Source organism: Manacus candei, unplaced genomic scaffold (genome assembly GCF_025592945.1).
Source record: "Manacus candei isolate 608988 ecotype Guabito, Panama unplaced genomic scaffold, ASM2559294v1 h1tg000011l, whole genome shotgun sequence".
Classification (NCBI taxonomy): domain Eukaryota; kingdom Metazoa; phylum Chordata; class Aves; order Passeriformes; family Pipridae; genus Manacus; species Manacus candei.
In genome coordinates, this window is record NW_026138059.1 from 15,365,715 (window position 1) to 15,380,505 (window position 14,791).

The 14,791-nt window shown below is 37.4% G+C and overlaps 1 protein-coding gene across 2 annotated transcripts in view; it reads left to right on the forward strand.

The window, feature by feature from the left end:
* PRIM2 (DNA primase subunit 2) overlaps positions 1 to 14,791 on the forward strand; it is a 104,032-nt gene that overhangs the window by 78,599 nt on the left and 10,642 nt on the right. For both annotated transcript variants that reach the window (XM_051777865.1, XM_051777864.1), the window contains 2 exons: positions 11,214 to 11,340; positions 12,164 to 12,246. In XM_051777865.1, the coding sequence (XP_051633825.1) occupies positions 11,214 to 11,340; positions 12,164 to 12,246 (210 nt within the window). The remainder of the gene's footprint in view (positions 1 to 11,213; positions 11,341 to 12,163; positions 12,247 to 14,791) is intronic.

The following is a 14,791-nucleotide window of genomic DNA, read 5'->3' on the forward strand; positions in this document are numbered from 1 at the left end:
TATTTTAACATGATAGAGGTTACTACTTCTTGAAAGAAGTTTGTGTTCTGATTTTGTATGAAATGTACAATGCTATTTAGCTGTGACACTGAATTCTTTGTAATGTGGTGTGCTCTGAACTTTTACTGTTTCCTGTATCTCTCTTTAAGTCCACTCAGAAAGGAGAAAAACACAATGTCCCTCAAATATAATTTATTTGTTTTCTTTTTCTTTTCTTTTGGTTCCCTGCTGCACATGCGGGAGCAGAAGCATGTGGTCTTTATGGCAAGTTTTATGTTTAAATGCCAATTATTTTCTTTTTCGGATTCATCTACTTAATGGAGTTGGGTTTGGTGCATCAGAACTGGGGCAATACTAGTGAAACTCTAAGTAACTTTTTTTTAAAAAAGCAATTACAATAGTTGGGCTCCTTCTTGTACTTTGTTACCAGAGTTATTTCCCTGGTTTTAGAACTTTACAGCAGGCACTATAAAATTAAGTGTGTGTTACTTCTGAGACAGTACTTCTGCCAGTGAGCCAGACCTTCTTTATTCTTCTGTTCCCATTCTCCCTGCAGTCAGGTAATCTTTTAGTCAAGTCATCTTTTAATGATGAATTAACAAAAGTTTTTAAAAAAAAGATAGGAAAATAGTCTTGTGTATTTCTAAAACAAGCTTTCTTCTGTCGAACGCAGAAAGGCTTTTGTCATAATTGCAGTCTAGAGTTCAAATATGTCTTGATTATAGTGCATTTTACATAAGATAGAATATAAAATGTTCCTTATATGTAAGCAGTTCTCTTTATTATGACAGCAAGGGCTCCTCTCTGCTTTTCTTCACTTTTGTTTTCCTTGATCATTATCTTAAAATGTAATTTTGTCTTTTATTGGGCTGTTAATAAAAAAAAAATCTGTTTTTACAGCAGAGTTTTTACAGGGAGAATGCCAGCAATCTTGAGCCAAACTATGCTGTTTGGAGAGCTCCAATATCTAGCATCATCACACAGAGGCTAATATCTCTCTATGTTCATAGGGGTTGACAAACATCAATTATCCATGTATGGTTTTGTGTTTTAATGCCTTTTTTCATTCTTTTATTACTGCATCAAAAAAGTTAAGTCTACGTGTTTCTAGGGTACACTTAAGGAATACTTATCAGCCTGAGGAAATATATTAATTACTCAGCCTCCTTGTAGTTTTATTTTAAGAATTATTTGATTTTTTTTTTCCGGTGATCAATTTATCTAGAGCATCCTAGCAAAGGTGAATTGCAGCTCTTGCCAGGAGCACTCTTCAAGAGCAGGCCAATATGCACTGTTCACTTGGGCTCATTTCTGGTGCTGTGCTTTGAAACATCTGTTGTTTTAATACCAAGAGTCCTGTTCAAAATGTGGCAAGTCCTTCTAATTGAGATTGTCTGGAATGGCCAAGACAATTTTTCCTCAGACCTTCTCTCATTTGTGAGTTCTTCTTCCGCTGTCCCAACAACCTGGGAAGTCCTCATGTCCTGCTAAATTTTCAAATTGTAGTATAGGTACTTGGATAGCTTTGATTTCTGGTATGCTCTTTCTCCTTCCTTATGAGGAAAACTACTATCCCTAGAATGAAGGAGCCTGCTATGCCAGACTGTTGAGTTAAACGATAACAATTGGACATGGTAACATTTTGGACTATTTTTCAAGAAGCAGATATCCTAAGTACCTCAGGTATGAGCTGGAACCAAAAGTAGGGACTTTACTCTAAATCTCTTCCAAAATCCATTCCAGATTTGGCCTATTGCAGACCTATCTGGTCTGATAAAGGCTGTCTTCTCATCCCTATCCTTGAAGATGTTGTGATGGACTAGTGAGAATAATAAACCCTCTGTCAGCGTGCAGCTTGAACGTCACATCCCAGTCCTGCATTTTATTGCTGGTTAGTCTTATAATCAGAGTCTAACTGGATGCATTTCATGTTTCTTCACAAAGTGACACGTCTCCACGCTGACATCCATTTTCTTTCCTATTCTTTCCCCATATGTTTAGGTTTTTATTGTACATGTTAGTCTGGGTTACAGTATATGCTACAGCATATGGTCATAGTATCATGAGCTACGTGAGTCTGTAAATACGTTACGTGTTCACTGTGCTCAAATAAAACTACAGAACATTATATGGGAGTGTTCTTGTTTTGGGTATTGATACAACTTGAATAAGCAGTAGGAAATCAGTTTTTAGACTTTGCAGGGGTCCCTTGACTGTCTTCATGCATCTTCTCTGGAAACTTCTAATACATGCTGCTGTGGTATACATATAAGGAAGGATTTCTCCAAGTTTTAATACAGACTTACTGAACTTCTTTTCTTGAATTTTTCCTTGGTATACATATTCTTTACATTTGGATTATAAGCTGCCCTTATGATCAGTAGAGATCTAGCCTATACAGTCAATAGTGTTGTGGTGGAGAATAATTTATTTAACGAGCCCCTAATTGCCTATGTTAGGGCAAATGGAATTGCTCCCCAGACTCCTCTGATTGCATTGACCTCCACTGACAATAATGGGAGACGTCTAGATGTAGATGTCTGGAGCTGAATCTTATTCCTGTAGATGCAAACAATTAGTTACTCTTCTACCTCTGTTTCACTTTCTTAGATATTTTTTGTTGTACCGCATGCCAAATTTCTGTCTACTCTGCAATCCGTTAATGCTCTTACACCTCTCTTGGTGATAATGCTTTTTGTGTTTTCCTTTGCCATTGATTGTTTTGGGGACTCTTATTCTCTATCTGCCACTTCTGATAACATGAATAGCCCGTTTACTTTCTCCCTTACCTTCTGCTGAAAGATAAACTTTCAAATTACATCTGTTAACTTCTTTGAATATTGAAATGTGAGAAAAACCGATTGAAAAACATCAGCAGAAAAATCTGAACGGCATTGGTGTACTTGTAATTGATGGAATACCAGGAGAGTGGAGGGGTTTTTTTTTATTTAACTGAATGAGATTCCTTGCTTTAGAACTTGTTTATTAGGGGTTTTTTTTTTTCATCTCATGTCAAACTATCTAAACGAGTTTGTTAGGGAGTAAATACTTAGTAAAGAATTCAAGATTGTTCTCTGATATTAAACCTTAATAGTTCCTTAAAACTGTAGAGGTGGTCTGCAGAAATCTGTTGAAAGTTAAACATGTTTACAGTAGTTGGGTTTCAGTGTTCATTTGTTATTTGAAGGAAAGTGCCAATATATTTTTATAGATACTTAGGAAAAGCACGATATCTCTTATGGTGCTGTCAAATATTGCCATTTTAATTCAAGTGTTTCAATTCTTGTTGAAAATTAAATTTAATATTGTATTCTATTTAAAAACGAAGCAGCAGAAGTTCTCACTGCCAGTTCAGTGTTAATTACCATCTAATACATTTATTTTCTTACTTAAGGATGTGATTATGAAAGGCGTGTCCTGCTTGACCTACCACATCTTCTTCTATGACAAAGTGACTCAGAGGATGAGGGAAAAGCTGTGGATGTTGTCTACGTAGTATTTAGTAAAGCCTTTGACCATTTCCCACAGCATTTTCCTGGAGAAACTCAGACTCATGGCTTGGGCGGGGACACTGTGTGCTGGTTTAAAGGTAAACCAGCAGGGGAAATGAACTCAACTCAAAGGAGAGATTATAAGTCAGAATAACAATTTAATAAAATAATACACTAAATACGATTATATAGACAAACAGTTGGTTTTAACCCACAAAACCCAAATGTATAACCCAGCACCCTGGGGCATGAACAGAGTGGTGTTCTTTGGGCCCCCTGAGTCCAAAGTAAAAGGAGAGGAAAAAACCTGCTGGTGAGAGTGCTGTTGCAATCTGGTCAAGAATGGTGATTGCAGTCTGGTTGAAAAGTGGTGGTTGCAGTCCAGTCGAGAGTGGTGATCTGCAGTCTGGTTGAGAGCGGTGATCTGCAGTCTTCCTCTGGATCTCATGAGTGGTTAAAAAAGTCCCAAGACTCTAAGATTATTTATATCCTCCAGTTCAGGCAGGAATGCCCAGTACCTCCCTCAGGGCAGGGAGTTCCAGGAGCATTCTCTTATCTCGCAGGCCTCTTAACACCCAGTTTATAGCCTAAGGAGTCAGGCTGCTCTGGGCAGAGGGTGTAAATGGTCTATTGATACCAGTTTCTGGGAAATGGCATGGAAGGCTATAGAATACACAGTTTTGGGTTACACCCATCCAGTGATGAACTGGTCCCAGCTATTCTAACTAGGACACACTGCTGGGTAAAAAACTGGCTGGATGGCTGAGCCCAGAGAGTGGTGGTGAATGAGTTACATCCAGCTGGAAGCTAGTCACAAGTGGTGTTCCCCAAGGCTCTTTGTGAGGGGAAGAGGAGGGGCAGACAGTGATCACTTCTCTGTGGTGACCAGTGACAGGACCCGAGGGAACAGCCTGAAGTTGTGTCAGGGGAGGTTTATGTTGGATATTAGAAAAAGATTCTTCACCCAGAGGGTGGTTGGGCACTAGGACAGGCTCCCCAGAGAAGTGGTCACGGCACCAAGACTGACAGAGTTCAAGAAGTGTTTGGAAATTGTGTACCTAAATTGTACTTAGGTAAGTTATATTAAGAAAAGCTTAAACTGCTGTAAATAAAACCCCACAGTATCATATTTTTGCTAGTTCATCAGCCATGCAGCTTACACTTGTGTGTAGTATACAACGTGTCTGACTGATCAAAAATTTTCTGATTTCCTTGGGGTAGATGAAGCCATCTCCAGGGCAAAGTGGTTCTTGCCTCATGAGGTTTAGAAATGCTGAAATTGGAGGGGAAGAAGTTTCTTGTACTTGCTGTGAATTGGTCTGTGCTGACTGCCACACAACTTACTAGTTTTCCAGCTCAAATTTAGCTCCTGACTCAGATCTGTGCCCTTAAGGTAGAAATTGTGCTATGGGTTGATAATTTAGGGTAAATTTTTGTTGTTGGTAGATAGAGAAGCATTTATTTTTGCTCCTAAATGACAACTGTGCTTGATGATCTCAAGTTGAGGTTATTTTAAGAATAAACTTAAAAAAAAGTTGCTTGGATGAAGATATGCCAGCTAAGCAGTGTCAACGGTAATGATTTGAGCGACTACCTGGGAAATGAATGAAAAAGTGAACCAATTATTTCAGAAGATATGCAACTATGTGTGATAAATTTATGAATTTGACGCTGTTATCTATAGAGGCTCAACAGTTTTAGACAGGAAATTACCCAATGACTGTTCAAAAAAAGAGGTGTTAAACCATTTCTTTGAATTTTGCAGAGTTGGAACTAATCTGGTGGTCAACCAAGAAGCTAGACAAAATTAATGCAGTCATTTTACTCAGTTGTTAGACTTCAAATAAATAAATATCCCACTATTGTAAGGAACAGATGCATAAAAACTTACATGAGTATACAAAAGTAATTTTAACTGAAAGTTTCGTGGAAGTGTGAACCTAAGCATGCAGGGCTTGAAAGACGTCAGCAAATTATTTTTCATCCTCATATGCATGCTGAATATCAGAATTGATAACAAAATTTATGGAGCACCTAGTTCTCTTTCCAGATACAAATGTGCAGATATGACAAGTGATATAAGGAAGGTAACTGTCAGTGATGACATGATGCTTATTGTTTAGTGGCTGGAGTGCCTTGGGAATATTGTTTCTTGTCGTTCTCCTTTGGAAGAGTATTCATTTATATCAAACTGATAATTCTGAGGCACACATGACCCATCCTTCACTGCTTTGTTTGATGAAAACTTTTCTTCAAAGGAGAACGTACACCTGCCAAATGGTCCATTTGATGTACATCCTCATTCCATATCTCAAGATCTCGTATGCGTTTATGTGAAACTAGCATTTCCTTAAGTTCCTATCTGGAACCTGGTAGCCTGGTATTAGGCTATACCAATTGCAGATTTATAGCTTATACATATATACACATATTGTCCTTGGTTTGGCCAGGACTTGGTTAATTTTTTACAGTAGCCAAGAGGGGGATGTGGCTAAGGCCCAGATGTTATTTGATACCACCTCATGGCTTTGCAAGGAGTGGGAATAAGGGACTCTTGCTCCCGAGAAGGAGGATGTGGTTTCAGGCTGGGAGAAGGCGTGGTGGGGAGGAGCCAGTTGGTATTTGTCGTGAGTGTATTCAGTGTGGCTGACATGGAATTCATTTCCTCATAGCAGCCCTCAGAGTGCTGTGCTTTGCATTGGTGTCTAGAATGGTGTTGATAACACACCAGTGTTTTGGTACTGCTGAGCAGAGCACCCACAGCATCAGCACTGTCTCTTGACATTCCTCCCCCTGCACACCCCATTGAAAGGAGGGAGGACGGAGGGACGGGCAAGATCCTGGGAGGGGACACAAGGAGACCAAATGACCCAAACTAAGCAAAGGGATATTCCATACCATACGACCTCAGCTCAGATATAAAAGGAGGAGGAAGGGGGGGAGGCATTCATTGTTTACAATGTTTGCCTTCTGGAACAACCACTCCATGTGCAGAAGCCCTGCTTCCCAGGAAAATAGCCAAACACCGCTTGCTAATGGGAAGTAGAGAATAAACCTTGTTATTTTCCTCTTCACTTGTGCACATGCAAATTTTCTCTTTTGCTTTGGTAACCTGCCTTATTCCAATCTACAGGTCGTTTTACATCTTATTCTTTCCCCCTTGTCAGGTTGGGAAGGGAAGTGATAGAGAGTCTTGGTGGGCACCTGGCGTCCAGCCAAGGTCAACCCACCACAGCAGGTTTTCTGTGTAGATCATTTCTTTATCTTACACTTTATGTTATTAGTATTGGTGTGTTACTATTTGCTTTCATATCTCATTGCAGTCAATTGTTCTTATCTCACCCCGTGACTTTCACCTTTTGTGCCTCCAATTCTCAACTCCATCCTGCCAGAGTGGGAAGAGGGAGGGTAAAAGGGGGAGCAAGTAAAAGTGTGGTTTGGATTCTCTTTGGGAGAACTGAATTGGGGAGTAACGTTCCTAAACCATGACACTCACACACACACACACACACACACACACACACACACACATATATATATATCCCTTTTTATTTATGCCTTAGTTTATGACTTGTATATATTCTAGTGAAGGCTACCTAATACAGTATGTGTGTCTTAACTAATATTTATTAGGCAAGTGAATCTGCTTTATTCTGATACTCCTGTGAATATACCACATAAAAGCAAAATGTAACTTCCTTTCTACAGTACACTTATCAATACCCAGTGAACAGTCCCGCAAGCCTCCTTCATTCTGACTTTGGACTATTGGTTTTGTCCTATTAATCAGTGCTAAGAGCTTAGTTTCTTATAGGGATAAGAAGTCTAAGAAAGCCTCAGTGCCATCAGGATGCAGAGTATCATTAGTACATTCAGTACCGTACACTGGACACCTCAGTTCATTACAGCAAATGCTGGTGCATAAAACCTCAAAACTACTCACTTGTCTGATCTGAAGTGCACTGCTGATGACATCACATTCATCCTACAGCCATACTTGAAGGAAAAAGAAGTCCTCAAAAAACACTGTCTTCAGTGATCAGGTTAAACCTTGGAGAGTTGACTTGCAGTCTTTTAAAACAAAAGTTCACGCTGCTGCTAATGCCTAGGCTTGCACATTCCAAGATCAAAGTGACAATTTTTGGTAGGGCTGTCTTTGCCTCAGCTTCTTGGCTTCAGTGTGAACCAGTTCACTGCTTAAATGAGACATATTTCTTGATCACTTTCTCCCTTGCCAAAGCTGTGGCCCATCCACCCAGCACATAAATTATAAATGCATTGCAGATTTTGGAAAGCTCAGAGAGCTAAATAGAGGCAGAATAACTGAGGTAGTTGAGATGTGGCTGTACAGTTAAAAAGTTGCAGAGAATCCTTGCTGTCAAGTGTGACCAGCAGTAGATAGTACATGTAGATAGTGATTAGTACATGTAGATACTCAATAGTGTAATGATGTTGGTTTAGTACTGCTGTTTTATTGTAACTTTGGCAGTAAGTTTCCATTGATATTTAGCATAGACTGTGGTGGGATGTATAGGTATACGTGTTTTTTCTGTGAAAATAGAATAATTTTTTGGGTTTGTGTTGTTTTCTTTTGTCTCAGTGGAAACTGTCACACAGAGTACTAGGGAAATGTACATGCTCCTGCAGCATTATTATTATTGAGCAAGTTCATATCAGGCTTCAATAAGAGCCTGATTTTTCTTATAAAAATCACAAAAAAATTTTTGGGATTTTTCAAATCACTTAATTTGAGTTTGACCTTTTACAGGTTTTTGCTATAATGCTCTTATAGTAGATTACAGTTAGAATAGACAGTGATAGTTTTATAGGGTTTTAAGCTATTTTTCCAAAATAGTTTAAAACCAAACAATTTATAAGCAGTTAGAATGACCCTGCAAACACCTACATGCATGAAATGTGCTGTGCATAATTTATTTCTGCATATTTTGGACAAGTCTAACTTTACCTTGGTGCTTTTGCTAGCAAAAGGTGTTGCTCCTCCCATTTTTTTCTGGTTTATGCACATCCTAGAGTGATAGTATTAGGAAAGAATGAGGCTGATCATTGAGTTAGTTCCCCAGAGAGGTCTGTTCTGCAGGATGTGTTTTCTGTAATGAAATGCCACAATTCGTGGTTTGTTCCCACTGAGGATGACCACACAGCCTGTCAGATACTGGCCCTGCTAAAGTCCTGTTTACTTGCTCAATGATAAGAAGAGCTGAACCACAAGGATGAGAGAGCTCTTAGTGAAGCAACTAAACGCGTGTGCCAACCTGCACCATGTAGCTGTGTCATTCTCTGCCATCTGCCACTGCAAAAACTCTTGAACACCAAACAGGATTACAAGAAAGCAAGGAGAAAATATCCAACCTGTTCCAAGGCTGTGTTGTGTTATTGTGTAGCTGTTGTTTCTATTTACTGCAAGAGCTGCTTCTCAGCATAAAGTAATGAGTTAGGTAGTAAAAGTAATTTCTGTGGGCATTAAGGCAAGTGATGTGAAAAGTACAGCTCAAGATTTTTGTACACAGAACTGTTAAAGAGGGGTGTTAATTTTCTGGGAAACTAAGCACTACATCCTGAAGCATTCACGATTTGCTTTTCCCTTGAAAAGAATAATTTAGTCTAATTTAATTGCTTGCTCAAATATCCTTCGTTAAGCAAATGAAATGTGTTTTCATTCATCTTTTGTAAAGGAGGAAAGATTCCAGAGTTTCTGGGTAGAAGAATAGGTGGCTACAGGAGTACAGATTCCATATTCAATTTACCAGATTCACGCAGGGGTTAGAAATTAAAATACATATGTCTTTCTGTTTGATATTTGCTGGTTTTCGGCAGGACTTGGCCCTGCTGCTGCCCCGTGAAGGGGAGGGGAGCTGTTTCTCCCAAGCCTTTTGAGTATATGCACACACCTAGAGCAGATCCTCATTCAGTTGTGCTCTTCCTTCTAGTGAAGAGATGGTAAGCCCAGCTCTGTTGCTATCAAAAGTAGTGTTCATTTACTATTCAATCACGCAGTTCTTTCGTCTTCTGAGCAAAAAGGTTGACTAAATAGGAATGCTGGATTCTGCCTGTGGCTATGCTGGAGAACAAAATGCTGTTTTCTCTCTTTCTTCTTTCCCTTCCCGCTTTTTAAAAAAATCTTTTAAAGTAGAGTAAAGTCACTTTGTCAAATGCACAGTGAGGACTAATTAGTCAATGTTTGTTCAGAGCATTGGATGTCTTAAGCCTTATTTGGGATGAGTGCTGAATATTAACCATCTTCATGCATTGGCTTGATTATAACCAGCATCTTGATGGAGAAGGTTTTTTTTTTTACCATTTAAATAAGGTACAATTTAGGGTTTTATTCTCACTGTTTGTGTGTATTTTTATACACATTTATCATGTACTTGCATATTAAGTTATAGATTTTTGGGTATCTATATTTTTAAAAAATTGGAGTGTTTTATATGAAGAAAAATACACTTATACACTTATATTTCTGTTTTATGTTTGACGTATTTTAGCTAGTCAAGGTATTTCATAGGTATTTGAATATTCTGAATTACTATTTGGACATCCTCAGGCCAAACAGGGAACTTCTTTTATCTGTAGAAATGAGAGTATCCTTGCAGTAGTATTGTTACCAGTTGCATGCCTGAATGATTTTGCTCAGTATATTGCATTGTCTTCTATTAGTAAAATACTAGAGACAGAGTAAAAAATTAATTTGAAGTGGTTGTTGAGAAGAAAACTTAAATTCTTGTGGGAATTGTCTAGATTCAGGTGCAGAATTTTACTTAAGGTTAATGCTAACATCTGGAATTGAGCAAGAGAAGAGTTCTTATGTATTGTCAAGGGTTTTTTTGAGGTGAAGAGAGACTGAGCACGTGTGATTCTAAATATGATTCTTCATTATTTTATCATATTTGTGTTTTTTAGGACTAGAAATATGGTATCTGAACAAATGTTCCTTGATGTCTTAATGCAACTTAATGGAATCTGTATGTTAAATAATCTGAGTCTACTACAGATTTTATATCACCTATTGCCATATAAAAAATAACATCAACTCGTGTAATTGAATGTTCTGCACAAGACTTATCTATAATGATGTATTGATAGCTCTGTGTTCAGCTGTTAAGATAAATATTTGATTACATCTGTATTACTTTAGATGATTTCATTTCGTAGGAGGAGTTGGTAGTCTATTGGTAGACAAAAGAGAAAATCTTTTTCATATCAGCAAAGTATGCTCCACTTTAGAATCTGATGAATTGAACTTCGGTGCTGAAGCAAAATATAGGTGAAGCATTATACTTTGGGAGAACAAGAATGTGAACCTGAGTAAAGAAATCTGTATGTCTGGGGTTTTTTTCCTGATAAAGCAGTCAATTTATGGACATTTGTGAAAGATTTTAAATTACGATGTTTTCTCCATTTACTGACGCTGTGGGCTTCAAAATTTATATCATCTTATATTTAAAGCCATTACAGCATCAACTGAAAAGACCTTAAATCAATGCAGTTACACCCTTCTCTTGCCATGTGTCTGTAAAAAACGTATATGTTCATATGCAAGTTCATGTAATATAAAAACCAAAGCTAACAGCAAGCAACTAGATTTGTATTTTTCCTAGTTTGAGTATGTTTGGAAAATTTATTTTTATTTCATATTTGTATTTGCAGATCAGATAGAATTACTGGCACAATATGTAAATTTATTCTTCTATTTTTATTTAGTTTGACAAAGGATATGCTTACAGCATTCGCCACAGCTATGGCAAAGAAGGAAAGAGAACTGATTATACCCCATACAGCTGCATGAAGATTATCATGTCCAATCCACCAAGTCAAGGGGATTATCATGGTGAGTTCCTTAAGGAAAAATCCCAAATGTTTGCAAACAGCAGAATCCCTTGTCTGTTAAAGAGAGTAGTTTCTTAAATTAAGTATTTAATTTCTAGACCCTAGTTGTTTTGAACTGTTCTCATTAGATCAGACTTGATAACTTCTCTTTTTATAAATGTTGCGTCATGCAGTTCTAGGAAACTTTAAATGTACAGATGCTTTAAGAAATGACCAATTGGAGGTGTTCTGAGATATGAATTCAATTCTACAGGAATTCTGTAGTTTACTAAGGTACTTTAAAACCTCCTACTTCTGTGTGACTAAACATGGAAAACCACCACTGGCTTCACTGTTGTTATGCTGGTACTAAGTCATTCATCCAACTGTGTCTCAAAACTAATTCTGGAAAAAAAAAATTCCACTGTTATTTAGGTGGTGGAACTTTATAAGGTATTTATACAGAGGTATTTTTACAATGGACTGTGCTTTAAATTACTTGTCTATTCCTGGTTTTTTCCCATTATTAAATGTATCAGTGATATCATTGTTAGTAAGGAACTAACTTAAACTCTTTTCTTGTCAGTGAATGAGAATTGTGACCTCTTTATGGTGGGATATTTTATGTAACTCTTGAGCCTGTGGTACCCTGATAACTGTGCAGTAGAGTAATTATTTAAAGAAAAGAAAAAAAAACTAAGCAGTTGTACACATGGGTAATTAACTTTCCTATTAATAAGCTGTTAGGCAATTAGGAACAGCTTAGCTGGTCTCTTGAGTGCCTTACTGCACTAACTCCTGAGTAAACAGCCTTGTTTGTGAGCTTGCTTGTTTTTTACTGTCAGGGTGCCCATTCCGACACAGTGATCCTGAGCTACTGAAGCAAAAGCTGCAGTCATACAAGATCCCTCCCAGTGGAATAACTCAGGTAAGGCGTATTTTGCTTGACACTTTAATTAATAAGGCACTGATTTTCAATTTTACTTTCTGTTTGTGTAGGAATGCTATATGCAATTTGTCAGTGTGTATTGTGAAATATTTCTTCTTATGAAAGGTTTAAACCAGAATCTTGGCTTTCTGGCTGCAGTGCTCCTGCTGACGTGATGATTATCGTCACCAGCTTTTATTGTTTAATATTATGAGTTGGTTTATTACTATGGTGGATGCAATGTAGAATTTTGTTCTACTGCACTGATTAAAAAAAAAGTTTAAATTAATATGGCAGTGTTTTAGAGAATTTATTTTTACTCTTGCAGTGACTTGTGGATAACTACTGTGTAATCAGTAGACATATGTAATTGTTTTTTATAATAAACTTCTAAACCCCATACATTCTTAATCATCCATTGTGCTAACTTCCCTTAAATGACAAAAACACATGAAATGCCTAGTGAAATTATGTAGAGATTTTTATCAGCTTTTAATCACATAACATTAAGTTAAAAACCTACCTTGTATAGCAAGGACAATGTAGGAATTGGAACTTTGAGGTGTGTACTGAAGAACTGACTCCCATTCCTTGCTCTAGCAAGAGTTTAAGGCAGTGAAAGGTTGCCATCATTTTCACTGGAGGAAGACATACGGGTTAGATTTAAGCTGAGACAGTTCACCAAACAGTTGTGTATATTAACTGCCTGAAACTGGCTTTAGGTCCATGGGAAAAACCTGCTTTAAGTTGTTGTCTTGAGTTCATGTGGAGTGTCACCATTGCTTGTCAGGCATCCAAAGACTGTTGAACTAGATAGAAAGGAATGTGAAAGTTCCACTTAAAGCAATCTCCCTTGGAAGAAATAATTAAGATACAAATAAAAAGCGAATAGTTTTAAAGAGTTTAGTGTTCACTCGTATTCATTCTTGACAAACTCTTGAAATACCCAGACTTTTTCCTAGTCATGTTTTTTCTTTTTTTTTTTTTTTCATATTTTCTCCTGGTTCATATGAATAAGCCTCCATCTGTCTGACATGAGATATACTCTCCTTTGGCTTTTTTCCTTTTTATATGCATCAAAAATTGATGCCGGTCTGAGATTTTTATCCTGCTAATCATTGGAAAGATTGGTGAGGATTTACTGGTTTAGCAACCTTCTGTATGTGTGGGTAGAATTTAGTAGAGGTTATTTCTTCAGTGAATTTGCACAGTAAGGCAGTATCTTTATACTTAACATAGTTCCTTATTTGATGTGAATTGTGTTTTTCTTTTTGTGTGTCTGTATTTTTTTTCCTTTGTAAAGTAGAATTGGAATTCACTAGGAGTCCTAAATTGTCTTACGAAAAGTGACTAAGAAAAACCGTTTCCATCAAGGTCTTCTTTGCCTGGAAATAGACACTGTCCTGTCCATGAATTTTGTGGTGCCTGTTTAAGTGCGGTCAGAATACAGGGCTCTGCAGTGTCCACTCCTAGTGTTAAAACAAAACAAATCCAAAACAATACACCCTCCACACACAGCTAAATAATAATAATAATAAAAAAAGTTGGCTGGTTAGTTTTGTAGTGCTGTTGTTCTCAGTCGTCCGTTTCAAGGGCTGTCCATACTCTTGGCATACACTCTTTCCTTTAAGGTTCAGAAGAATTTCTGAGTTATTCCCATACAGATAAAGCATTGTCTGGTGTGGGGTGGAAACAAACCCCATCCTCAAAGGGCTTTTCACACAGGACTAGGTGTGAAAAAGGAATGCTGGACCTTGGGATGATGGTGCAGAGCAAATACAACCAGACCTCACGTGCCTTCAGTAATCAGTTGGAGCATTAGATGGCTTTCATTGCGGCTATTTTGTAGTACTGTCAGTACTGAAAAAGTGATCAGAACATTTGAATATGTCAATGTTCATGCAGTGAATTGTCTAGATCCAACCTGCAGTCCATATTTTCTGAGGCTTTATCTTGTCTAAGATTCTATCTGCTGAAGTCATCTTCTGGAAGTAATACAGGAGATAACTTCCAGGTCTTCTCTAGTTATTATGTAGCCTAAAGCAGAAAGAATTAATCCTGATGTTTATTCCAAGAACTGAATTATTTAATTTGTATTCATTTCACATTTTCCTTAGGCTAGGCTATTTCTTTATTTATGATTGTAGCCTTTTCTGTTTCTTTTAAAAATACTTTATCGAGAAAGAATATGGTTAGCTGAGCATCAAATGTGTGAGTGTATAACATTTGAATTTATAGTATGTTTTGGATCATATTTCATTTCTGTCTTATATAGTGCTAATTAGGTAAAATCTTTATGAAATCAGGTTTGACAAAGCTAATCAATTTGAAGAGTATAGATGAAAATATATGTTAAGATATTATATCTTTACGTATGGGACTTTGAACAATTGCATGTAGTGATAGGACAGTGAACAATGGCTTCAAACTGAAAGGGAGTTGGTTTAGAATAGATATTAGGAAGAAATTCTTTACTGTGAGGGTGATGAGGTGCTGGAACAGGTCACCCAGAGAAGTTGTAGATGACCCATCTCTGTCACTGTAC